Source organism: Amaranthus tricolor, chromosome 17, assembly GCF_026212465.1.
Source record: "Amaranthus tricolor cultivar Red isolate AtriRed21 chromosome 17, ASM2621246v1, whole genome shotgun sequence".
Lineage (NCBI taxonomy): Eukaryota > Viridiplantae > Streptophyta > Magnoliopsida > Caryophyllales > Amaranthaceae > Amaranthus > Amaranthus tricolor.
The window spans coordinates 5668499-5694112 of NC_080063.1; the positions used below are offsets into that span (position 1 = coordinate 5668499).

At 34.7% G+C, this 25614-nt stretch overlaps 2 protein-coding genes across 2 annotated transcripts; one reads left to right on the forward strand and one right to left on the reverse strand.

Moving 5' to 3' along the window:
- The first annotated feature begins 463 nt into the window (after positions 1-463).
- On the forward strand, positions 464-2725 carry LOC130803672 (uncharacterized). The gene is made up of 4 exons (XM_057667875.1): positions 464-686; positions 775-1216; positions 1281-1599; positions 2054-2725. The coding sequence occupies exons 1-4, from the start codon at positions 464-466 to the stop codon at positions 2723-2725; spliced, it is 1656 nt and encodes a 551-aa protein (XP_057523858.1).
- Positions 2726-15200: 12475 nt separating this feature from the next.
- LOC130803673 (secreted RxLR effector protein 161-like) lies at positions 15201-16131 on the reverse strand. The gene is made up of 2 exons (XM_057667876.1): positions 15527-16131; positions 15201-15330 (listed from the first exon to the last, which is right to left on the reverse strand). Exons 1-2 carry the CDS (start codon positions 16129-16131, stop codon positions 15201-15203), a joined length of 735 nt encoding a protein of 244 aa, XP_057523859.1.
- Between the last annotated feature and the right edge of the window lie 9483 nt (positions 16132-25614).

Sequence of the window (25614 nt, forward strand, 5' to 3'; positions counted from 1 at the left end):
AATAATAATAATAATAATAATAATTTAACTACTACTATTAATAACAAACTCAATGAACCCAAATCAAATCAGATCAGATCAGACCAGACCAGATCAGATCAGATCAGACCAGACCAGATCAGATCAGACCAGATCAGATAAGATCCAAAAGATTCAGATCAGATCAGACTGAATCAGACCAGATCAGACCAGATCAGATCAGATCAGATCAGACGAAGAGAACAGGGCCTTAGTCTCCTAACTTCTATATATATTCTGGCTTAGCCATTATTCATAATTAATACAAAAAGGTATTCAAAACCCTAATTTCCTGTTTTATTATTCCGTTTCATGGTATCAGAGCCGAAAGGTGATTCCAGGGCTGTTGAACACTTTTTTTTTGGCTTCATCATTTACCTTTGTTATTCTAAACCTTACCTTACTTATGGCTAATTCTGAAATTCCAGAAAACCGAACTTTAACCATGGCACAAATGGAGCATGTACTTCGCTTATTTCAACAGATGAACAAAACCAACAAACCTGAACCAGAACCGGAACCTGAACATTCAACACCAGATCTAAAAGTATCCGAAAAATTAACCTACCACAACTATACAAAATGGTGCAAGCTAATGCACATAGCCTTAGACAGCAGAGGACGGCTCAAACACATCATTGCCGCCCCTCCTGCACCTGCAGATCCAAGTTACAAACAATGGAGATAAAGAGATCCGATAGTTCTTTCATGGATTATCACAAAATATTGATTCTGATTTAGTTAATCAATTTTTAGATTACAATACAGCATGGGATTTATGGAAGGGTATTGAAACTCTTCTTGGCAGTGGAAGAGACGAGCTCCAAATTTTTGATCTCAGTACAAGGGCAAATGCAATAAAACAGAATAATGATACTATTGAGGTTTACTTTAGTAAACTAAATACCATTTGGAAAGAAATAGATCGGAGGCAACCGAATCCTATGAAAAGTGATGAGGACATTACCATTTTCAACAAATTCATTCAAACTCAGAGATTGTACCAGTTTTTGGCCGGTCTAGATGAATCTCTTGATAAGGAGAGACGAGATTTGATAAATCAAGTGCCTCTTCCAACTTTAGACATGGCTTATGCGGCGGTTCGAAGGGAGATTTCAAGGCGTGGAATCATGGTCCACACATCATCATTGGGGCATAACCCCTCAGAAATTGGTTGTGACCTCATCGCACATCACCGGTCGGAAAAATCGTCACTCCGGCGAGAAGATAGAACAAACTTAAAAATGTACTTACTGTGGTAGTTCGAGACACACCAAGGACACTTGTTTCAAGCTCGTAGGCTATCCGGATTGGTGGGAAGATCTACAAAAGAAAAAGGCTGCCACCAAGGCACCGGTACACCGGGCCGGCGGCAAAGCCCTTCTCAGTACAGCAGAGGTCACCGGCGAAGAGGATCCCAACCATGGAGGTTTGTATAGGGAGGAAATAATGGAGGATGCTCATGAAAAAACTCATGAAAAAGGAACTAGAAATGAGGAAGAAGAGAGAGACCCACGATTTAGAGAGAGGAAGGAAAAACCGGCCATAAGTGAGGGAGGGAGTGAAAACTTTCCTTTCTTGGCTTTTTATAGTGACACAAACACAAACCCTAAACCTAATAACCCCACCTTCTCAAACCCACGGCTCATTTATAAAAAAAAAAATCAAAACAAAAATTTTTCCTCTTTAAACCTTAAAAACCGGCCCACCTTTACTCCACAAGCCCAAATACACTTCCCAAAACCACATAACTCCATAATTAATAATTCACCTTGGATTTTTGATTGTGGAGCCACCGACACCATGACCTTCGACCCACAAGATTTTACCCATCATAAACCCATTCATTATTAAAACTGCTAATGGAGAGTGCGTCCAAGTTCAAAGTGCCGGTTCTGTTCATGTGTCTCCCTCTATGCATTTAAAAAATTGTTTATTGGTCCCGAGTTTATCACATAATTTACTTTCTGTTAGTCAGCTTACTCGAGAACTTAATTGTACTATTCTTATGACTTCCACTGGTTGTGTTGTGCAGGATGCTCAGACCGGGACCGTCATTGGACATGGAACTGAACGAGGAGGATTATACTATGTTGATGAGACGACTCCAAAAGGCCAAGCTTTGCTTGCTCGTGGTTCATCTGATCAACTCTTCTGGTTATGGCATCGACGTCTTGGTCATCCTTCCCTAGCTTATTTAAATTTTTTGTTTCCTTCAGTTAAGAATAATATGTTGACTCTTGATTGTGAAACTTGTGTTTTGGCTAAGAGCTGTAGACATTCTTACTTACCGAGTGTTTCTCGTACTGGTACCCCTTTTTCTTTGATACATTCGGATGTTTGGGGGCCAGCCCCTGTTTTTGCTACTAGTACTGATTCTTATTATGTTCTGTTTGTTGATGATTGCACTCGTATGAGCTGGGTTTATTTTCTTAAACACAAATCTGAAGTTTTTTCTGTGTTTGTTACTTTTTATAATATGCTTCATACCCAATTTCAAGCCACCCCAAAAATTATACGTTCTGATAATGGAGGAGAATTTGTTAACTCCTCTATGAAACATTTTTTTTCTGATCGTGGCATGATACATCAAACCTCTTGCCCATATACTCCTCAACAAAATGGAGTGGCTGAGCGTAAAAATCGTACTCTTCTCGATATTACTCGGGCTATACTCCTTGAGTCTAATACCCCTGCCTCTTTCTAGCCTGAAGCTGTTGCCACTGCCACCTATCTTACTAACCGTTTACCCTCCAAACCTCTCCACTATTAAACCCCCCTTGCAACCCTAGCCTCTTTTGTTCCTATACCTCCCTCTCATTCTCTTCAACCTCGTGTCTTTGAATGTGTGGTTTATGTTCATCTTCCTCCACACACCCGAACCAAACTTGAACCCCAGGCTCTTAAGTGTGTATTTGTGGGATATGGGATACATCAGAAGGGATACAGGTGTTATGACCCAGTACATAATCGGATGTATACTACCATGGACTGTGATTTCTTTGAACAGTCTTATTATTATACCCAGCCTCGTCCTAAAGGGGAGAATACTAGTGATGACTTGAGCTGGTTATTATATCCAGTTACTATTGATCAGGAACCAAAAGAACAAGTAGGTGAAACCACTGATGTTGTCACTGAAAACATAGTATCTCCTCTTCAGACTGATCTTCGGATTGATTCTGTCCAACCCACTGAGCATCCGGAGGAGTTACAGGAGGTAAATTCTGATGTTCCTGAAATTGTTGAAAGCATTTATGATAACAATATTGTAGATGTGGAGTTGCCACACAGGTATGAGTTGCCGCCTAGGAGTACGAGAGGTATACCTCCTAAAAGATATGATCCAGAGTTCGAAGCACAGAGATCGAAATATCCTCTTAAAGAAAACAATGACAATCTCTCTCTCTTAGCTATTGCCTTTAATGCTGCTCTTTACTCCAATAACATACCAAGAAATATTGAAGAAGCCCTACAGAATCCTAGATGGAAGAAGAAATTTCTGCCCTGAACAAGAATGAAACTTGGAAAAAATGTGAACTACCAGAAGGAAAGAGAACGGTAGGTTGCAGATGGGTGTACACTATAAAGTATCAAGCAGATGGTACGATTGAAAGGTTTAAAGCCAGATTAGTAGCTCAAGGGTACACACAAACTTATGGAGTTGATTACTCAGAAACCTTCTCTCCGGTTGCAAAACTTAATACTATCCGTGTCCTTTTTTCTGTTGCTGCAAATAAGGATTGGCCCTTGCATCAATTCGATGTGAAGAATGCATTTCTCCATGGGAAAATAGAGGAAGAAGTATACATGAAAGCTCCTCTAGGGTTCTCAAGTGATTATAAGCCAGGAGAAAGGTGTAAGCTAAAAAAGGCTCTCTATGGGTTGAAGCAGTCTCCTAGGGCGTGTATTGGAAGGTTCACAGCAGCCATGAGAAAGTTTGGGTACAAACAAAGTAACTCAGATCACACTTTGTTTCTCAAACGGCGACAAGGAAAGATCACATGTCTAATCATTTATGTAGATGATATGATTATTACTGGAAATGACAAACATGAGATTGATACTTTGAAGAAGCAACTTTTTAGAGAATTCAAAATGAAAGATTTGGGGCAGCTAAAATATTTCCTTGGTATTGAGGTTCTGAGGTCAAAAGGAGGTATCTTTATAAACCAACGGAAATATATTTTGGATTTACTTACAGAGACTGGTATGATTGATTGTAAACAAGCAGAGACTCCTATTGTTACTCATCACAGGTTACAGATGATCGAAGGAGAGAAACTTGCAGATAGGGGACAATACCAAAGGTTGGTCGGGAAACTTATTTATCTTGCTCACACGAGACCAGATATTGCATATGCAGTTAGTGTTGTAAGCAGATTTATGCACCAACCCCAAACTCACCATATGGCAGCTGTTATGAGGATTCTAAGGTATCTTAAAGGTACCAGTGGCAGAGGGATATTTTATAAGAAGAATGGGCACTTAGATCTTATTGCCTACACAGATGCTGATTGGGCAGGAGACAGGGATGATAGGAGGTCTACATCTGGATACTTTACTCTTATTGGAGGCAATCTAGTTACATGGAAGAGTAAGAAACAGAAATTAGTTGCTCTTTCAAGTGTAGAAGCAGAATTCCGGGGCATTACAAAAGGAATAACTGAAGTAATGTGGTTAAAGAAGCTCCTAAGTGAGTTAGACTTTCCGAGAAGACGAACTTGCAGAATTTTTTGCGATAACAAAGCTGCTATTAGCATCTCCGAGAATCCAGTTCAGCATGATAGAACCAAACATGTGGAGATTGACAGACATTTTATTAAGGAGAAATTGGAGAATAACATTATCAGCCTTCCTTTTATCAGATCAAAGGACCAACTTGCTGATATTCTTACAAAGGCTGTTAGTTCTGAGGTGTTCGAACAGACACTATGCAAGTTAACATATTTAGAGATATTCTTTATTCTGTATTTATTTTGTCATTTATTTTGTTACCATTCTTAGTCTCCTAGCTTCTGTATATATTCTGGCTTAGCCATTATTCATAATTAATACAAAAAGGTATTCAAAACCCTAATTCCCTGTTTTATTATTCCGTTTCACAAGTTTCATGTTATTTAACGAATTAATCAAAGGAAACATTATACTTGTGTAGTATGATGGCCATGATTTCTATGATGAGCTCAACATGGCAGCACAAAGTAACAACATGATTGACTTAGCTTATATGTAAGAAAACCAACCTAGGCATTTGGAGCTGCCAATGCATTTTCACTACCCCAACGTACGTTATGAATCCAAACTGAACAAAAGGTCCTTCTATGGTCTTCCAGTTCATGTTTTCCAGTTCAATGTCAGGCCCTTCATGACTGTCGGCTTGACCATCAGTCTATTTAATATTCAAACTGGAAAATGGCACATCTTGAATTGATGATACTTCTTGGCTTATCTTCTCTGTGTAATATTCATAACCATATGCAGGGACGAAATGAATGCGACCATTATATTTCCTCAACCGTAATATTCTTTTCTGAGCCTATGTGAAGAGAAGAAAAGAACATTTTCCAACAATTAACATGGCCGGTTATAACATTGTGGACAAGAATTTAGGAATTAAACAGAGAAAAAAAGGCAATGTCTTGAATCAGACATAACATTTACATCCCCGGACCCCAGCATCTCCTTTTAGAGTTACGGGTTTGTACAAAGTTTAAGCTATTTTCAGGATGTCATCAACAATGCCTAGGTCTTAATCCTAATAATAAGGGGTCATGCACCACATTAACTAAAACGAATTTACATGAGATATCGTCAGTGACAAAGATAATGCTTCATCTAGATTCTGGCGTTATCTATATACAAATCTACAGTTCAACAACATTGACAAAGTCTTAATCCCAAAAGATTGAGGTCCGCTACATAAACAAATAAATCAATATTTTGATGTTCTACATCTTAACCGATAAATCGAAATCTTTCATACCCTTTTCCACTCACGTGATTCATTTTCATGGATTAGCAATCTCCATTCATTTTGATTTTATATATCTTAATTGGTAAATCTAAAGATTTCATACCCTTTTCTACTCATGTGATCAGGCATCTTCGATTTTCTTCACCCTCTTTTTAAACCCCAAATTGCAACAATACATCATTATAAATTATAATCATATAAAAAATCAAAATACTCAAAACAAACTTCAATGCAAAATTACTCAAAACAAAAACGAAATTAACAACTTAAAACAAGTGCCCACAGAAAAAATGTGTTAGAAATTAAATTCTTTCACAATTAAAAAAATCTTCAACCACTAAACTAGTAATTTTTAATTAAGACTAAACTTAACTAAAATAGAAAACCACCAATATACTTCTAAATTCTATGAAAAAAGACCATATGTAACCAAGTTCTTGTATGTTCTTGGAAAACCATTAGTCCAACACAATTAACACCTACATCATCAAAAAAAACCACACGTTTATAACATCTACACCAAACATCACACACCTTATTTTGGAATTAGGCCCTACCAAACACTCCAAATACAAGGAATTTAAGACCAATCCAAAACACACCCTTAATTCTTATAAAAAAAAAAACCCTAAATCAGGCAAGTTGAGAATTTTTTTTTTAGCCCAATTTATATAAATATTTCTATTTCTACATCATTCCCAAATTAATAATCTTCTTGTTAGAAATTTGAAGAGTAGGTATGTGGTGGATTTGTAGTGGAATTGTAATTGATGAATTTATATTGTGGAAAATGGAGTCAGTAATGATGCAATGGATTTATTATAATGCTTAAGTTGTTACATGCAAGTATATGCTCCTATTTATAGTAGGTTATGTTAGCTATTTTTCTAGTTAGGTAGTCTATTCTTGAAGAATTATTAATCTAGATTTTTCCTAAGATATTCTTAACTAGATTTTTTTATACAATATTCTAGATATATATCCTAGATGTTTCTAGCTTAGATATTTTACATAGAAATTTTGTATACATATTTTTTCTAGTTATCTTAAGAATTTTCTAGATTAATTCTCTAATACTTCTCACTGCTTAAATCTCAAAAAATTCTGTCAAAAGTAAACAAAAAAAATGAACATGAAGAAAGGTTGTGAGTTATGTGGTTTACCTGCCACAACGTATTGTGAATCAGATAGAGCAAGCTTATGTTGGCACTGTGATGGCAGAGTTCATATTGGAAATATAATGCAAACACAAATAAACAAACCGATTTGTATTTCCCTTGTGTGGATGGCAATGGAACTCCTTGCTTTGTAAATCACCAAATGGACACCATGAAGATAAGGTTGCGACAATCAAAGAAGTCGCTCAGAAACTTGATATGAGTAGAAGGCGTTCATACACTTTCCTATTGTGATGATAAATGAAATTCACAATGAGATACAATCTATACAACAAAATCCTAGCACAAGGAAATTGCAATAGTAAATACAAGTGTTGTAGTGAATTATGAACTTTGATGATATTAAGAGTTAATTACTCTCTCAATATTATCTCATGAAAGGAAGAACAAGAATAAGAGTATTCTTAAGAGAGAAATCATAAATTATATGAAATTGGGATGGAATGTCCCATGGCATGCAACCTCTATTTATAGAGCTATGCATCAAACAATACCTCATTTTGAAACAAAAGTGTTTCACCAAACAAAGCTTTTTCACCAAGCAAAGCTTATAAAACAATGTAATGTTTCACCAAGCAAAGCTTATGAAACAAAGTAATATTTCACCAAACAAAACTTATGAATCAAAGTAATAATTCATCAAATTCTTTGAGGCATTTAATTTGGACTTATAATATATTTATTTAGTCTCACTACTATACTAAGTATGTAGTATATTCAAATCTAGGTTTATATACTATAAATGTTCAACAATCCTCCCCCATTTAGAGTATAAGAAACCTCCTTCTTGCTTTACACATTAAGTATATAATTCCGATTCATGCATCAACGCTAATGTCCCTACGGATTGAATTGACGCCTAGTATAAAACACTTCACAAGCGATCGAACTAGAATGATGTCCCTACGGATTGAATCAACTAGCCCATCCAACCACTTGAAGGTTAAATACACACAAAACCAATAACACATTGTCATTTACCTTGACACATTATATAGGGCCGTGTCCATATCTATTCATAAGTTTATCATAGTCGGATATGCCAATCTTGACTACTTGAAGCGGCCAAAACTTCAAACTTATATAGGTAGGTTCTCACTACGTAAAACATATCCCCGTGATAGGATACCACCAAGAGCTCTTCAACCCTTGACCTTGAGAACTTAAGCGACTACCTTGTCATCACGGTCTAAAGCAACTATGGGTCATTCATCCTTGTTGCTTTCAAAGACTTTAAAGGACTTTACCACATTGAATTCAAGACACAATGCTACTTGTGTGTGAATTAGGACTTTCCTTTAAACTTTATTGACATAAACCAATCTCAATTAACACTTGTTCAATTGAAACCTTACTCATGGCTTTAGTGAAAAAATCAGCCAAATTGAACTTGGTGTTCACATAGTCAAGAGTTATGACCCCATGAATGATAAGATCTTGCACTAGACTGTGTCTAAGAGCAATGTGTCTCGACTTACCATTATACACTTGACTATAAGCTCTTCCCAAAGCCGTTGTGCAATCAGAATGAATTGTCACCGGTGAAATTGGCTTTGGAAACAAAGGTATCTCAAACATGAGATTCCTTAACCACTCCGCTTCATTTGCCGCCGAGGCAAGTGCAATGAATTTCGCAGACATAGTGGAATTTGCTATTACCATTTGTTTCTTGGAAGCCCATGAAATGGCACCTCCCCCATAAACAAATACCCAACCACTAGTTGAAGAATGATCCTCTTCATTAGTAATCGAACTAGCATCGGAATAACCTTCCAAAATAGGAGGTTCACCACTATAAGTTATACCATAATTTATGGTTCCTTTCAAGTATCGTAATACTCTCCTTATCGCCAACCAATGTTGGGGACCCGGGTTACTAGTAAATCTACTCAATTTACCAACCGCAAATGCTATGTCCGGCCTTGTACATGTCATAGCATACATCAAAGATCCAATAATCTTTGCATACTCTAATTGAGAAATTGGTTTTCCGGTATGCTTGGTAAATTTCATACCTTGCTACATGGGACTTGAGATTGGTGTTGAATCTTGCAATGTAAACTTATTAAGCACTTTATCAATGTAATGAGATTGACTAAGCTTAATAAGACCACCATCTCTTTTGATCTTTATACCTAAGATCACATCAGCCTCCCCTATATCCTTCATTTGGAAGGATTTAGACAAAACAAAATCCTTTCTCTCTTGGATATGTACTATACTAGTACGAAAGATGAGCATGTCTTTCACGTATAAGCAAATGATAACTCCATTGCCATAGTTATCAAATTTGCTATAAACGCATTTATCCGCTTGATTCAACTTAAATCCAAAGGACAATATAGTTTCATCAAACTTTTGATGCCATTGTTTTGGTGCTTGTTTAAGTCCATATAGTGACTTAACAAGTTTACACACCTTATTTTCTTGTCCTTTCAAAACAAACTTTTCAGGTTGTTTCATGTAAACTTCCTCATCTAGCTCACCGTCTAAGATTGCGGTTTTCACATCCATTTGATGGAACTCTAGATGATATATTGTAGCCAACGCTACCAACAACCTTGTGATGGTTGTCCTTGCAACGAGTGCATATGTATCGAAGTGACCGATACCCTACTTTTGTCTAAAGCTTTGTGTCACTAAACGGGCCTTGAACTTATCAATAGTTCATCAATCTTCATTTTCTAGATTTCATCACTAGAACTCAATGGGTCACTTTCCGCATTTTAATTAATATGGAACAGTAAAAGTAATATCATTCTAGTACCTTTGACAAAAATATTCATCAAATTTCTTAGTGCGCATTTTTTCTTGAAAATGACTTTTTATTAAACATCTCAAACAAGAGATGATTTAATCTCTTTTGTCTAAAACTAAGACAAATGTTTATGGATAAAATATTATCTTTATTAGTTTACACTTGGAATTTTAAAATTACTTCCCCTATTTGTAAACATTCAATCACAAATAGAAATATCAATTCTTTGTGATTCAATTTAAAATTGAATTTCATACACACAATTATATATAACTTGAGAAAATTTCTTACATTATTACAAACTAGTAATAATAAATAATTTTTAGATATTATGGAATTTATTTGCCATAATATACATTTTATGCTTAAGGCATAAAATACATTATCATACCACTTGATAATTCACATGTTCTATAGGACACAACTTTATAAGTAGATAATTATAAATAATAATCACTTTATAGTTAATAAAATAAATCAACTTGTCACATATAATTCATGAATAAATTATACACCATCTATTTACTTATATGGATCAAATAAAATACTAAAAATATTATTACAAACTAGTAATAATAATTTGGTTTATAAACATCATGGAATTTTAATCACCATAAAGCATAATTTGCAAAATCTATGCAAATTAATTTATTCTTTTATATAGAGTAACATTTATTTCACAACTATATTCATAAGCAATGATATGTAACAACCATTTAATTATAATTTCAACATTGTTGAAATTGTACATAATAATTTAATCTTAATTATTATAAATAATGGTCCGACCATATTAAATTTAAATTTAATATGCTCCATATACATAAACATGTATATCTACATGACATATAAATTCTACCCCTTAATCTTAGTTATAATATAACTACATTGACTTGGGTAATTACATAACTCATTTGAGTATTTCAATATAAATCATTACCCCTTTTATTTTCTATAAAGAACTTGGGTAATAAAAAAAAATATGTCACTTAAATTTTATCTCATCATGAGATACTTGACAAAAGTCAATAAATTTATCATTTACTTATAAGTAGTTATTCACAAATAACTACCATAACTAATCACAAAAATGGTTACATCAATAGAATTGATACTTTATTTCATAATTAGAACAATAAAATAAAACAATTACAAATCTACAAACTGAGATTAATCGAAAGTATGCTAAACAATATTATCATACCTTTGGTTTTGATGCTACACAACATACATCAATTATCAACATGATAAAACAAAATTAATCACTTTCTTTAAACATGTCTCATGAAGAAATAATTCCATCAAGTATAGAACATAATCATACTTTAATCAATCAATATCCGATAAAACACATACTTAATGTATACTTGGCAATTTTAATTTATATATAATATATAAATCCTGACATTGTAGTACTTTTATTTCATACTACAAAACAAAAAATAAAAAATTGCCTTTTAACCATGATGATCATATGAATAGATTTCTATTCTCTTTTCTTAATTAATTATTAAGAAAAATAACACTTTATGATTTCCATCATAAATTTTTATCATCAAAATAACACATACCCACTTCTCTAGATCATATCTTTGTAAAATTTGAACACATGTATATGATCATCCAAAAGAAGATTTAAATGTATGTAAAAACTTTTTCACAAATTTAAACACAAAATATCAAATATAATTTATGATTATTAAATCTCAAGAAAAACTTACTTGTTTTCCATGATACTTCTTACTAAAGATACCCATGAAAATAAATATTTCATTTGCCATCATCAGAACTTCATGCCGAAATAATTGTCCAACTTGATGAAAAACTTTAACTAGATCCTTAGCGCTTCACATCTTTGAAAAATTATCACAATAGATTGTTGGAAATATAATGCAAACACAAATAAACAAACCGATTTGTATTTCCCTTGTGTAGATGGCAATGAAACTCCTTGCTTTGTAAATCACCAAATGGACACCATGAAGATAAGGTTGCGACAATCAAAGAAGTCGCTCGAAAACTTGATATGAGTAGAAGGCGTTCATACACTTTCCTATTGTGATATTTCTCCCACAAAGGTGCTTGGGATGATAAATGAAATTCACAATGAGATACAATCTACACAACAAAATCCTAGCACAAGGAAATTGTAATAGTAAATACAAGTGTTGTAGTGAATTATGAACTTTGATGATATTAAAAGTTAATTACTCTCTCAATATTATTTCATGAAAGGAAGAACAAGAATGAGTATTCTTAAGAGAGAAATCATAAATTATATGAAATTGGGATCGAATGTCCCTTGGCATGCCACCTCTATTTATAGAGCTATACATCAAACAATACCTCATTTTGAAACAAAAGTGTTTCACCAAACAAAGCTTTTTCACCAAGCAAAGCTTATGAAACAATGTAATGTTTCACCAAGCAAAGCTTATGAAACAAAGTAATGTTTCACCAAGCAAAGCTTATGAAACAAAGTAATGTTTCAACAAACAAAACTTATGAATCAAAGTAATAATTCATCAAATTCTTTGAGGCATTTAATTTGGACTTATAATATATTTATTTAGTCTCACTACTATACTAAGTATGTAGTATATACAAATCTAGGTCTATATACTCTAAATGTTCAACAATCCTCCCCCATTTAGAGTATAAGAAACCTCCTTCTTCCTTTACACATTAAGTATATAATTTCGTTTCATGCATCAACGCTAATGTCCCTACGGATTGAATTAACGCCTAGTATAAAACACTTCCCAAGCGATCGAACTAGAATGATGTCCCTACGGATTGAATCAACTAGCCCATCCAACCACTTGAAGGTTAAATACACACACAACCAATAACACATTGTCATTTACCTTGACACATTATATAGGGTCGTGTCCATATCTATTCATAAGTTTATCATGGTCGGATATGCTAATCTTGACTACTTGAAGCGGCCAAAACTTCAAACTTATATAGGTAGGTTCTCACTACGTAAAACATATCCTCGTGATAGGATACCACCAAGAGCTCTTCAACCCTTGACCTTGAGAACTTAAGCGACTACCTTGTCATCACGGTCTAAAGCAACTATGGGTCATTCATCCTTGTTGCTTTCAAAGACTTTAAAGGACTTTACCACATTGAATTCAAGACACAATGCTACTTGTGTGTGAATTAGGACTTTCCTTTAAACTTTATTGACATAAACCGATCTCAATTGACGCTTGTTCAATTGAAACCTTTCTCATGGCTTTAGTGAAAAATTCAGCCAAATTGAACTTGGTGTTCACATAGTCAAGAGTTATGACCCCATGAATGATAAGATCTTGCACTAGACTGTGTCTAAGAGCAATGTGTCTCGACTTACCATTATACACTTGACTATAAGCTCTTCCCAAAGCTGTTGTGCAATCTGAATGAATTGCCACCGGTCCCACTTTAAATAAATATATTATAAAACATATTCGAACATATTCGAACTCTTCTTTGTCAAAATCCTACTCCTTGGACTGCATCTGGTCCCACTTTACCTCCTTCTTTATCTTTTTATCTTGCTTGTGCTTCTTCTCAATCTACTTATCTCATGATCATGCCTCAACATCATGATCATGACCATGATCATGGTCATGGTCGTGATGATGGTCATGATAGTTATGACGAGGATGAGGATGAGGATGATGATCAAGAGGAGGAAGAAGATGATGATGATGATGAGGAAGAAAGAGATGATTCCATTCATGTTGAAGATGATGATAATCAGGTTGTTCCATTAACATCTAATTGTTCAACTTTACCATCATCATCAATTGCGTCCCTCAAATTCTGATTAATTCAACTTACATTAGAGATGAAGCAATCAAATCTGTTTGGCAGCTTCGACAAGGAAATCGAAAAAATGAAAATTTTGGTAAAAAAGAAAATCAGTAGTGAAATTAGAAATAGACCTTCGGGATCATGCTACATATTCACAATTCACACGAATAACAAAACAAAACTACTTTTATCAATCTAACAAAGATTATTTGATTGATCATTTCCTAGTATATCATGATGAATGGATTAAAACAAAACATAAACACTCAACCAGATAACACAATTTCATAATTCTAAAAAAAAAACTACCTAATAAGATCATGCTCGCAAATTCCATTAGAACAATCAACAATGTCAAAAACTTTCTGGAACCTACTACCATTAGCAACCGACGACAAAAACTTCAATGTTCATCATCAAAATCTGAGCCGTTCATTTCTTCATTAAAAGATTTTTGTGTACAAACACTTCACAAAAACACAAAACGCATTTAAAAGTTTTTTGTGTACAATGTATTTATGTTAATACTGATATTGATCGACAATGGCAACTAATTAAGGAATAAAAGTTGTGATGTTGTATAGAACACATACTTTTGGCAAGCTGAAAGTTGTGATGTTGTCTCCCATAACATCCAATGATTCTCGAATCTGATTAAGGAATAAAATAGTGAGTTCTCCCTATAGCTTAGTTAGTCATCATAATTCCATGTGTAGAGCTTTGTTTGATACCCGATCAATACCCTTTTCATCTGAATGGACATGTCAACAGCAAAAGACAAAGTTAGAATATAGTCCCAAAAGAAGTAACAAGTCTCTAAATAACTCATGAACTTTCTAGAAAAATTTAATTAGGAAAAGAACAAACCATTGAGGTTAGGAATCCGCTTAAGAGCTTCAATTACCATTTCTTACACATATTTTCTGTTGTGCGACAGCGGAAGCAAAGTCGATGAACAACAATGAAACAACAAGAAATTCAATGCAAACAACAAGAAAATGACACAAGAAATTAACGTGGTTCACTATCAACGTGATAGCTACGTCCACCGGCACCGAGAACAAACAATTTCACTATGATCGCAAAGAATACAAGATGAATTACAATCATGCTCACAAATTACAATGGCTCTCTTGTGATCTCTCTTTCAGTTTGTGAATCCTACAACCCTAGGCTAACAAGGAGGTGTATTTATAATAAAATGACTTGAAAGACGGTTTTAGGGACTAAGTAACCACAAATAACTGACCACAAATAAGGATAACCGTCCCAAAAGACGGTTCCCATGAAAAGAAACTTCAATTGCGTGACGCGCGTAAAATTACGCGAGCCGCGAAGCAGGAGCAGAACAGTCTCCGCGCCCTGCGGAGTTCATTCTGTCCCAAACTTCATCTTCTTCTTGTTTTGCTAGTTTGAGTCATTACTTAGCAACAATCTCCACCTTGACGAAAACTCGTATTCAGCAAACGACCTCATCAACACATAGTGAACATATCTCAAGCCAAAACCCGATGTAAAGCTCATGCATAAACCGTACATCCCGATAAGTCCTCAACCAAGTCTCATCCCGACAGGTCTTCAACCAAGACCTATCACATACTTGTCACCAAGTACAACAACTCATAACGCTCCACCTGCATCACAAGCCCTGGGAAAGCTCCACCTTAAGGCCAACATGCCTGCAACAGGAGCTCTCCAACAACGCCCCTAAGGGCCTACTACATCACATAATAATCAATATTTTGTAAGTCCAAGCAATGTTTAAACTTACTAAATGGAACAGACTTAGTAAAGAAATCAGCTGGGTTGTCAGCGGTTCCGATCTTCTTTACCTTTACCCTCTTGTCAGTACGCAAGAAATGATACCTGACGTTAATGTGCTTGGTCCGATCATGGTGTACTTGGTCTTTAGCTAAGCAAATGGCACTTAGATTATCACAATACACAGTAGCAAAATCCTGTGCGATACCCAGTTCACCTACAAGGCCTTTGAGCCATATAGACTCCTTAGCTGCAGAAGTTAAAGCCATGTACTCAACTTCAGTAGTAGACAACATAACTGAAGACTGCAATGTAGACTTCCAACTCACCACAGAACCACCCAAAGTAAACACATATCCGGTCACCGACCTCCTGGTATCCACATCAGCTGCATAATGAGAATCACTATATCCATTTACCAAAAACTCCTTACCATTTCCATACACAAGACCAATATCATTTGTTCCTCTCAAATAGCGAAAAATCCTTTTCACCCCCTGCCAGTGTTCTCTCCCAGGTCGAGCCATGAACCTACTCACAACACTGACAGCGTTCGCAATATCCGGCCTAGTGCAGACCATAGCATACATCAAACAGCCAACAGCGTTGGCATAAGGAACTCTAGACATATATGTTTCTCAGTTTGAGGTGACATAGACAAAGACAATTTGCAGTTCACAGATGTTGGTGTACTTATAGGCTTCGATTTCTCCATCCCAAACGAGACAAAATCCTTTCGAGGTAACTTTTTTGAGTCAAGAAAAGCTTACCTCTAGCCTGATCCCTATAGATCTCCATACCCAAAATCTTCTTAGTTGGACCCAAATCTTTCATGTCAAATTCTGAGTTAAGCAACTCTTTAAGTCTAGCATTGTCCGTTTTATTCTTTGTGGCAACAAGCATGTCATCAACATATAATAACAAATAAATTATGGAACCGTCATCCAGCTTACTATGATACACACAGCAATCATACGAATTCCTATCAAAACCATGCGAAACCATAAAAGAATCAAACCTCTTGTACCACTGCCGAGGGGATTGCTTAAGTCCATACAACGACTTTAGCAATCTGCATGCATAGTGCTCTTTCCCTAGAATCTTGAATCCCTCGGGCTGCTTCATCAAAATCTCCTCCTCCAAATCGCCATGAAGGAAAGTCGTCTTAACATCCAGCTGCTCCAGCTCAAGGTCATAATGTGCTACAATTGACAATAGCACACGAATAGAAGTATGTCAAACCACCGGTGATAATATCTCCATAAAGTCAACCCCTTCTACATGACTGAACCCCTTTGCAACTAGCCTAGCCTAAAAAACAAACTTTCTCAGATTCAGATGACCCTTCTTTCTTCTTAAAGATTCACTTACACCCTACAAGTTTTCTCCCCTCTGGTACCTTCACAAGTTCCCACATTCTGTTCTTGTAAAGAGATTGCATCTCTTCACCCATTGTAGCAAGCCATTGCGCAGACTCACTACAACTAATTGCTTGTTTATACGTGGCAGGTTCATATGACTCTACATCATCAGCTACACTCAATGCATAACCAGCCAAATTCTCAACAAAGCAATTCCTTCCTTTCATCTCTTCAATCAACCTAACAGGCTTCTTGATAACTCGTCTAGGTCTCTCAAGAATGGTGTCAGATTGACTAGATGATCCCTGATTAGACTGCTCCACCTCCTCCCCAGAGTTAGGAAAAGATGGAACAACCTCAGGTTCAGGAGTACTCGGCACTGGAACCTCAGCATCATCATTAATAAATTGCACTCGAGGTAAATCAGCAATGGATGACTGGTGTACCTCAAGCACTCCATCTGTCTGTAGTATGTTCTCTCTTTCCTTCCCCAAATCAGAAGACTTCGAGCGCTTCTTGGAATACATGGTGCTCTCATCAAATGTGACATCCCTACTAAGAATGACCCGACCCTCCGAAGGCGAATAGATCCTAAACCCCTTCACACCATCACCGTACCCAACAAAACACCCCGTCTTGACTTGTGGATCCAGCTTACCCTCACTAACATGATAATAAGCAACACAACCAAAGATCTTCAAACTAAAGAAACTAGGCAACTTACCACTCTAGATTTCAAACGGGATTTTGAAGTCAATTCCCGAATGAGGACCCCTATTGATGATATAACAAGCTGTCATCACAGCTTCATTTCAATACCTCCTCCCAAGCCTTGCATTAGAGAGCATGCATCGAACTCTCTTAAGCAGTGTCTGATTAACCCGATCTGCAACACCGTTCTGCTGTGGTGTCATCGTGACGGTATGATGCCGACCAATACCCTCATCTGCACATAATTGATTAAACTCCTCTTTGCAAAACTTTAGCCCATTGTCTGTTCGTAGCTTCTTGATCTTCCTACCCTGTCGATTCTCCACCAAAGCTTTCCATTGCTTAAAAGCTTTGAAGGCCTCATCCTTTGACTTAAGCAACCTAAGCCAAGTGTATTGGGATTTGTCATCTACAAAAGACACAAAATAGTGGAAACCTCCCATACCTTCAACCCTAGATGGACCCCAGCAATCTGAATGGATATAATCGAGCACTTCATCAATAATGTGAGCACCCTTGCTGAACTTTTACCTATGTTTCTTCCCAAACACACAATGCTCACAAAATTCAAGGTTAGCAACCTTGATCCCGGATAGTAGACCCCTCTTAGACAAAAGCTGCAGCCCCTTCTCCCCCATATGATCGAGCCTCATGTGCCAAATCTTGGTCATCTCCTGGTGAGATACTGATGCGCAAACCGCAGAACTAGACAGTGTGAAACCCTCAAAGACATAGAGGGTGTTCCTCTTAATACCCTTAAGTACCAACTCCAAACCTGGATAAATGGACAACTCCCCATCTGAAAACGCTCCATTGTACCCCAAATCATCCAAGGCACCCAATGAAATCAGATTCTTCCCCAAAGCAGGGACATGTCGCACCCTAGTCAATGTCAACTTTCGCCAATCACTAGTCCTCAATCTCATGGATCCAATACCCGTAACCTTACAAGGTGCATTGTTACCTACAATAACATTACCCCCATTGCAAGGCTCATACGTGTCAAACCAATCTCGACGTGGACTCATATAGAACGAACACCCCGAATCTAGAACCCAATCATCAGAAAGATCCCCAGACTTAGCAGAACTCACTAATGCCAATTCTTCCTCCGAGTTATAGTTCTCCTTCGGTTTTACTTCAACTATAGCAGCTTGGGACTTGCCCTTCCTCACCGGGCAATTAGCCCTAAAGTGACCCGGTTCTTTACAGTAATAACAGGTTTTCCCCGCAGTCTTATTGTAACAGGCTCAAATTTCTTAATCTTAATCTTCCGATTAATTATTCCGAAATTTCTTTTCGAATTCCTAATCCTTTGGTTATCTAATTCAAATCACCTTTAATTCCTAAACCTTATTCCGATTTTTGTAATTTCTTCCAAATATTAAACTTAAAAATATATTTATATTCTTAAATTTCTTTATAAGCACTAAAATATTATTTTATTATTTTATACTACGAAAAGTAAAATTTTAATATTATATTTACGGTTTTATTAAAACGTTACGTTTCAATTTCGTTTCCTTAAACTAACTTTACTACTTATCATTTTAACTTTACAACTTTGATTTAATTATTTTATACCTAAAAATTAACTATATTTTTCTTATTAACTTTAAGTATAGTTTTAACTAAAATTTTCTAAGTAAACTATTATATTTTCATAATCAAACCTTAATCATACTTTCCCATTAATCTAAAACATTTCACTAGCATAAACTAGAACAAAAATTTGATGAATCAATATCCTTTCTACATCAATCCATAATGTTTATCACTTACACAAGCTATCACCATTCCCTTACACAAGTTAACCTTCTTTTACACTCCAAACTCTTACACATCCACTTACACACTCCAACTCTTACACATTCACTTACACACTCTAAATCACTTACACAAGTTAACCTTCTTTTTCATACAATCTTATGAACTAAAAAGTTGTCCAAAACTCATTATAAATACCCCTCCTTAACCATGAGATCACTTGCACCCCCATCATCAAATCTTTCTACCATTCTTTCTTATATCTTCACTTCATTAACATCTTACTAACTTTATACCCTTTTTATTTGTTGAAGAATCAAATGAAGTTGGAGCTTGATCTTATCACTTCTTAAGCCAATAATCATCAACTTTTAAAAAGTCAAGTATTATCTTTTGGAGCTTGGATATCATTTTCTTTTGGGTAATTGAAGATCTACTTCTTTGAAGCTTGGAGCCTTGAAGACTTTCTCTTTTGGAGCTTATTTCTTTAAGTTCTTATTTTCCTATTATTGTTCTCTTACTTGGTTTAGCACCACCTTCGGAGGAAAATGGTACACATTTTCTCAGCTCTCTCGTTATGTGATATTTATTTATGGTTACTCGATAATATAAAAGCATGATCAATATGATTTTATTTTAGTCATTTAAACTTTATATGGTAATATTAAAGTCATATCCAGTTTAGTGATATTTTCGTCAAAACAATAATACTTTTGGGACACTCGAAAAAAAAGTCATATATATGGAAATTTTTGATTAATATGATAATATAAATATATATGAATTTTACTAGTTAAATAAACTTATGTGTTTAAAATGATTCCATATCATCTTGGTGTTTTGATAAATTTTTAATCGGTTTATTGGTAAAATAGTCAAACAAATTTGTTAAAATGCTTAGCATTGTTTTTCTTGAAAACTCATTTCATATAGATTTTGGACCCTTAATAATTTTTCGGATTATGTTATTTTTATAGTGATGATAGATCCATTTTACTATTTTACTGGTTATTTGATAAAATATGTTATTAAGTACTTAGAAATATTACCCTTGACTGTTATGATTATTTATGACACAATAATGACTTAGTTTAGCCTCAGGAATCTTAGTATAGCTACGAAAATTTGTTATTTAATTAATATTAATTTATTAGATACTAGTAATTTGTTTCTATTAAAAGGGTAGAATTGTCAAAAATTTGACTAGTGGAAGTTTGACTTATAAGAATGTAAACTATTTCGGTTTAGAGTCTTGTTTGATATTGCATGATATTGATTGTATGACTCTGATAGTAAGGTAACGTCGAACCATGGACCGGCATGTAAAATCCCGGCGTCCGTGTTAGCCGGCACGTAAAATGCGGTGTCAGACAGGGGGTCCGAGAAAAACCCATCCTGTGAAGTCTCGAGCATAACAGTATTGAGAGGAGTGACGACTCCCACCACAGTTAGGGTTTAGGACTACGGTCCTCACCTAACCAGACCCTTACATATATCAGTTGTCATTATTGTTGTGATCTTGTGATGTGCTATGATGGTAAAGCTATGAGGCTTAATTGAACTTGATCAAATAAGCATTAAGGTTACCAAGTATTTAGTAGCAGTAATGAACTTCTGCAAGTATTGAGATTGTAACTTAATGGCTTAGTAAAGGTCAATAATGAGTAATAACCTTCTATATTGTGCTTGATGATTATTCTGTAAGCATGATTTAACTATCGCATCATAAGCTTGTTGAGAAAATTGTACTCGGCTTTATCGCTGACCGATTTAATCGGCTGTCATCCATATTATGGATGACAGTATTTTGCAGGAAAATTTAGCTCAGGTTTCGATCCAGGCCGCAACTTTAGTTATTCTATCGAGGACTTAGCTTCAATGATTTTACTTGATGACTATATTGTACTTATGTTTTTTTATCGTATTTAAGTAAACCTTATTTTATATTTTCTCAGTTGTAAGATATTTTTTTACTTATGTTTTGAACAATTTTAGTTTAAATGGTTTTTAGCAGTTCGGCATTTTACACTTCCGCATTATTTATCTTAAGTATAATTATTAATGTTAATTATGTATCGAGAGTGCCGCTCCTGCTACACTTATCAGATCCCTCATTGTCGTTTCCAGCACCCGACCCAGTATTGTTGCCCTTGTTAACCCTCTTCTTCTTTTTAGACTTCCCGGACTTAACAAACAACCCACTGCCACTATCCCCGTTATCACCTATAGCCTTTTGACGAAGTTCCCTAGTATGAAGTGCTGCTTTCATTTCTTCTAGGGTCAGGGAGTCTTTACCAACAACAAACGACTCCACAAAATTCTCATAGCTAGACGGTAGAGACACAAGTAAAATCAACGCAGCATCCTCATCATCTACTTTAACATCTAAGTTACGCAAATCCAATAAAATAGAGTTAAGTTTTTCAAGATGTTCCCGTAAGGGAGTACCTGACTGCATTCGGAGGCTGAACAACCGCTGCTTTAGTAATAATTTGTTGGTCAACGACTTAGTCATATACAATGACTCCAACTTCATCCAAAGTTCCGCCGCTGTCGCCTGATCAGCGACCTCCGTGATGATGTGATCATCCAAACTTAGCAAAATGGTAGAATGAGTCTTTTCCTCCATTACTGCTAATTTCCCGTCGGTTAATCCATCATCCGACCCCGCAGTGGTACTCCATAAAGGCAACGGACGCCAAATTTGCTGCTGTTTCAACAGAGCCTTCATCTTGATTTGCCATAGCCCGAAGCTATTTTTCTCGGTAAATTTCTCAATTCTTATTGTCGAATCTCCGGCCATTGTTTCACTCAAAAAACTCTCCAAGGAATTAAAACCTGAGCTCTGATACCAATTGTTGTGCGACAGCGGAAGCAAAGTCGATGAACAAAAATGAAACAACAAGAAATTCAATGCAAACAACAAGAAAATGACACAAGAAATTAACGTGGTTCACTATCAACGTGATAGCTACGTCCACCGGCACCGAGAACAAACAATTTCACTATGATCGCAAAGAATACAAGATGAATTACAATCACGCTCACAAATTACGATGGCTCTCTTGTGATCTCTCTTTCAATTTGTAAATCATACAACCCTAGGCTAACAAGGAGGTGTATTTATAATAAAACGACTTGAAAGGCGGTTTTAGGGACTAAGTAACCACAAATAACCGACCACAAATAAAGGTAACCGTCCGAAAAGACGGTTCCCGTGAAAAGAAACTTCAATTGCGCGACCCGCGAAGCAGGAGCAGAACAGTCTCCGCGCCCCGCGGAGTTCATTCTGTCCCAAACTTCATCTTCTTCCTGTTTTGCTAGTTTGAGTCATTACTTAGCAACATTTTCCTTCTGTGACACAACAATATGCAACAAAATATTAAATATTTAAAAATTATAGCTCATGTATGATGTTACAAAAAAATATATGTATTAAAGAAAATCCACAAAATGACTTGTGTTCATAGCATCTAACCACGTCTCAATAAGTTAGCTCACAGACCTTAATTTATTTTGCTAAACTCATGTTTTTAGAAGTCATATAAAAAAACTCCTAGTTTGCAACAAATTTTGTGGGAATGGGTTAGAGAACTTACGCCATAGAAGCTTAGTAGGTTCAAAGGTAACATCTTGTCCCTAGAACAATCAAAGCATTGCAAACTTTTCAGCCCATTACAAAACCAAAAGTAAAAATATTAATTGTACATTTCACAGGACATACCTTAACTCTGTTTTGTTATTAGACCCATCATTTGACCTCAAATGTCTAGCTCAGATGACAAACATAAAACATTTTATTGAAATAGTCGAGCTTCACACTGGGACTGGCAAGTGCAAGCACTAAATGACACATCCAGATTAGCAAACTGACAGAGAATACGCCAACAGAAGAGAACCCACACTTCATTTAGACACTTAATGAGCAAGTACACACAATTCATCGCATAGTATCAATATATTCGGTGTCCAAAAAGTTTAAACAATTCTAATGTTAAAGTATTTATCCATTGAAAATAGTTATCATATCATGCTGCCACCCTCAGAAGATTTTACAAATAGTCTCAACATATTTGGTGTTAGTTAATCCAATACTAAATCATCAAGCAACTATGACTATCTTCTAACACAACCACAATACTTACCCCCATTTATCTACGGACCCAATTAAGAACAATCCAATAAACCATGAAAAATTCCTATAACCCACTTCCACATTGAATCATTATTAAAAAAGACATTAACGTTATATACTCAATTTCATTGAAGTTAATATCAAAAAAAAAAAGAAAAACAAACATAATTTTAATTATAAACAAACATAAAGCACTAATTAATATAAATTACAAATGACTAAACAAAACAATAGACATTTTAAAAAATATTTATTATAATTATAAACAATTAACTCAACAATACACAAAATAAGAAAAATACAAATATTGGTATGAAATTTTAAATCCTTTAAATTTGTAATTAGGGTTCATATAAATTTACCCAAAATAAACTTCAATTTGCAAAATTACTCAAAATAACAACGAAGTTAACAACTTAAAACAAGTGCAAATTAAAAATTACCTGGAAAAGGAAGATATTTTAATGAACGTCATTAATCTCTCCTTTTGAAAATCATCCATATTATTATTGCATTAATCTTTAAAAAAAGTTCCATATTATCAATAAACATCATTAACATCTCTTTTTATATTATCAGTAGAAACACCATGGATGCTTTCATGGAAGAATTCGATATTCAACACAATCGTCTTTAAATTTTGCGATATTTTTGAGAAGGAAGAAGAAAGGCTAGTATTTGATTCTTGATTTTTTTTTTAAAATTAAACCCTCAATTATTATTTTTTTTTTAAATTATTTTTTTATAAAAATTAATTGAAATAAAACCTCCTGTTGTTATTGTGAGGAGGAAGAAAAACACAATGACGTTGAACATGATGATGATAATTCAATATGTATTATGTGCACTGTAAGTTGGCATTAAGTCTGGTGTAAGTAGGTATTAAGTGTGTTGTAAGTTAGCATTAAGTATGATGTAAGTTGGCATTACGTTTTATGTAAGTAAGCAGTAAGTCTCATGTAAGTTGGCATGTATTAAGTGTATGTATTAAGTGTACTATAAGTTGGTATTAAGTCGAGTGTAAGTAGGTATTAAGTGTGTTGTAAGCTGGCATTAAGTATGGTGTAAGTTGGCATTAATTTTGATGTAAGTAGGCAATAAGTCCGATATAAATTGGCATTAAGCCTGATGTAAATTGGCATTAAGTTTGTTGTAAATTGGCATTAAGTTTGATGTAAATTGGCATTAAGTCTGATGTAAGTAGGTATTAAGTGTGTTGGAAGTTAGCATTAAATCTAATGTAATTTGGCATTAAGCTTGATGTAAGTAGGCAATAAAGTGTGCTATAAGTTGGTATTAGATATGATATAAGTAGGTATTAAGTATTAAACATAAATATAATATAAATTTACATTAAGATCATATAAGAAGGTATTAAGTGTACTATAAGTTGGCATTAAGTCTTATGTAAGTAGGCATTAAGTGTGTTGTAAGTTGGAATTAAATCTAATGTAAGTTGACATTAAGTCTGATCAATTAGGCATTAAGTATACTATAAATAAGCATTAAGGATGATATAAGTAGACATTAAAATACAAAATCCTTAAAATGTAAAAGGATTTAAAATACACAAAATCTTTGTCATAAAATATAGAAATAATAACAATAACGATTTCACATAATTTAATAATCATAAATTTTCTTAATAATACACACAATCAAATTGTTTTTTTATTGAATCCCCTACACACTACTTCTTCTTTGAGATGTATTTTTTTGCTTTGATTTTCTTCGAACCATTAACAATCATTGAAGCCTATTTGATTCACAGCAACAATCTATGCAGATGTAAGCTTGATCTCTTCTTTACCATTACACAAGAAGAGATGTGTTTTTCATTAGTATAGATGTCTTTGTCAACCCTGTGTATACAAAACAATCATAAAAATAACATTAAGTGACATAAACAAATATTAACAAGAATAATCATATATATATATATATATATATATATATATATATATATATATATATATATATATATATATATATATATATATATATATATATATATATATATATATATATATATATATATTACAATATACTTAATGCCAACTTACATTATTCTTAATGCCTACTTATAGCAGGCTTAATTCCTACTTACAGTATACTTATATCATCCGCTATTGATATGG

Bases quoted from the DNA above. Each gene is read 5' to 3' on its own strand.
- LOC130803672 (XM_057667875.1), top strand. From the start codon at position 464: ATGGCACAAATGGAGCATGTACTTCGCTTATTTCAACAGATGAACAAA. The intron at 687-774 runs GTTACAAACAAT...ATCAATTTTTAG, and splicing joins TCCTGCACCTGCAGATCCAA to ATTACAATACAGCATGGGAT. The intron at 1,217-1,280 runs GTCGGAAAAATC...TTACTGTGGTAG, and splicing joins GACCTCATCGCACATCACCG to TTCGAGACACACCAAGGACA.
- LOC130803673 (XM_057667876.1), bottom strand. From the start codon at position 16,131: ATGTCTAGAGTTCCTTATGCCAACGCTGTTGGCTGTTTGATGTATGCT. The intron at 15,331-15,526 runs GTCTGTTCCATT...AGTATGTGATAG, and splicing joins CCAGCTGATTTCTTTACTAA to GTCTTGGTTGAAGACCTGTC.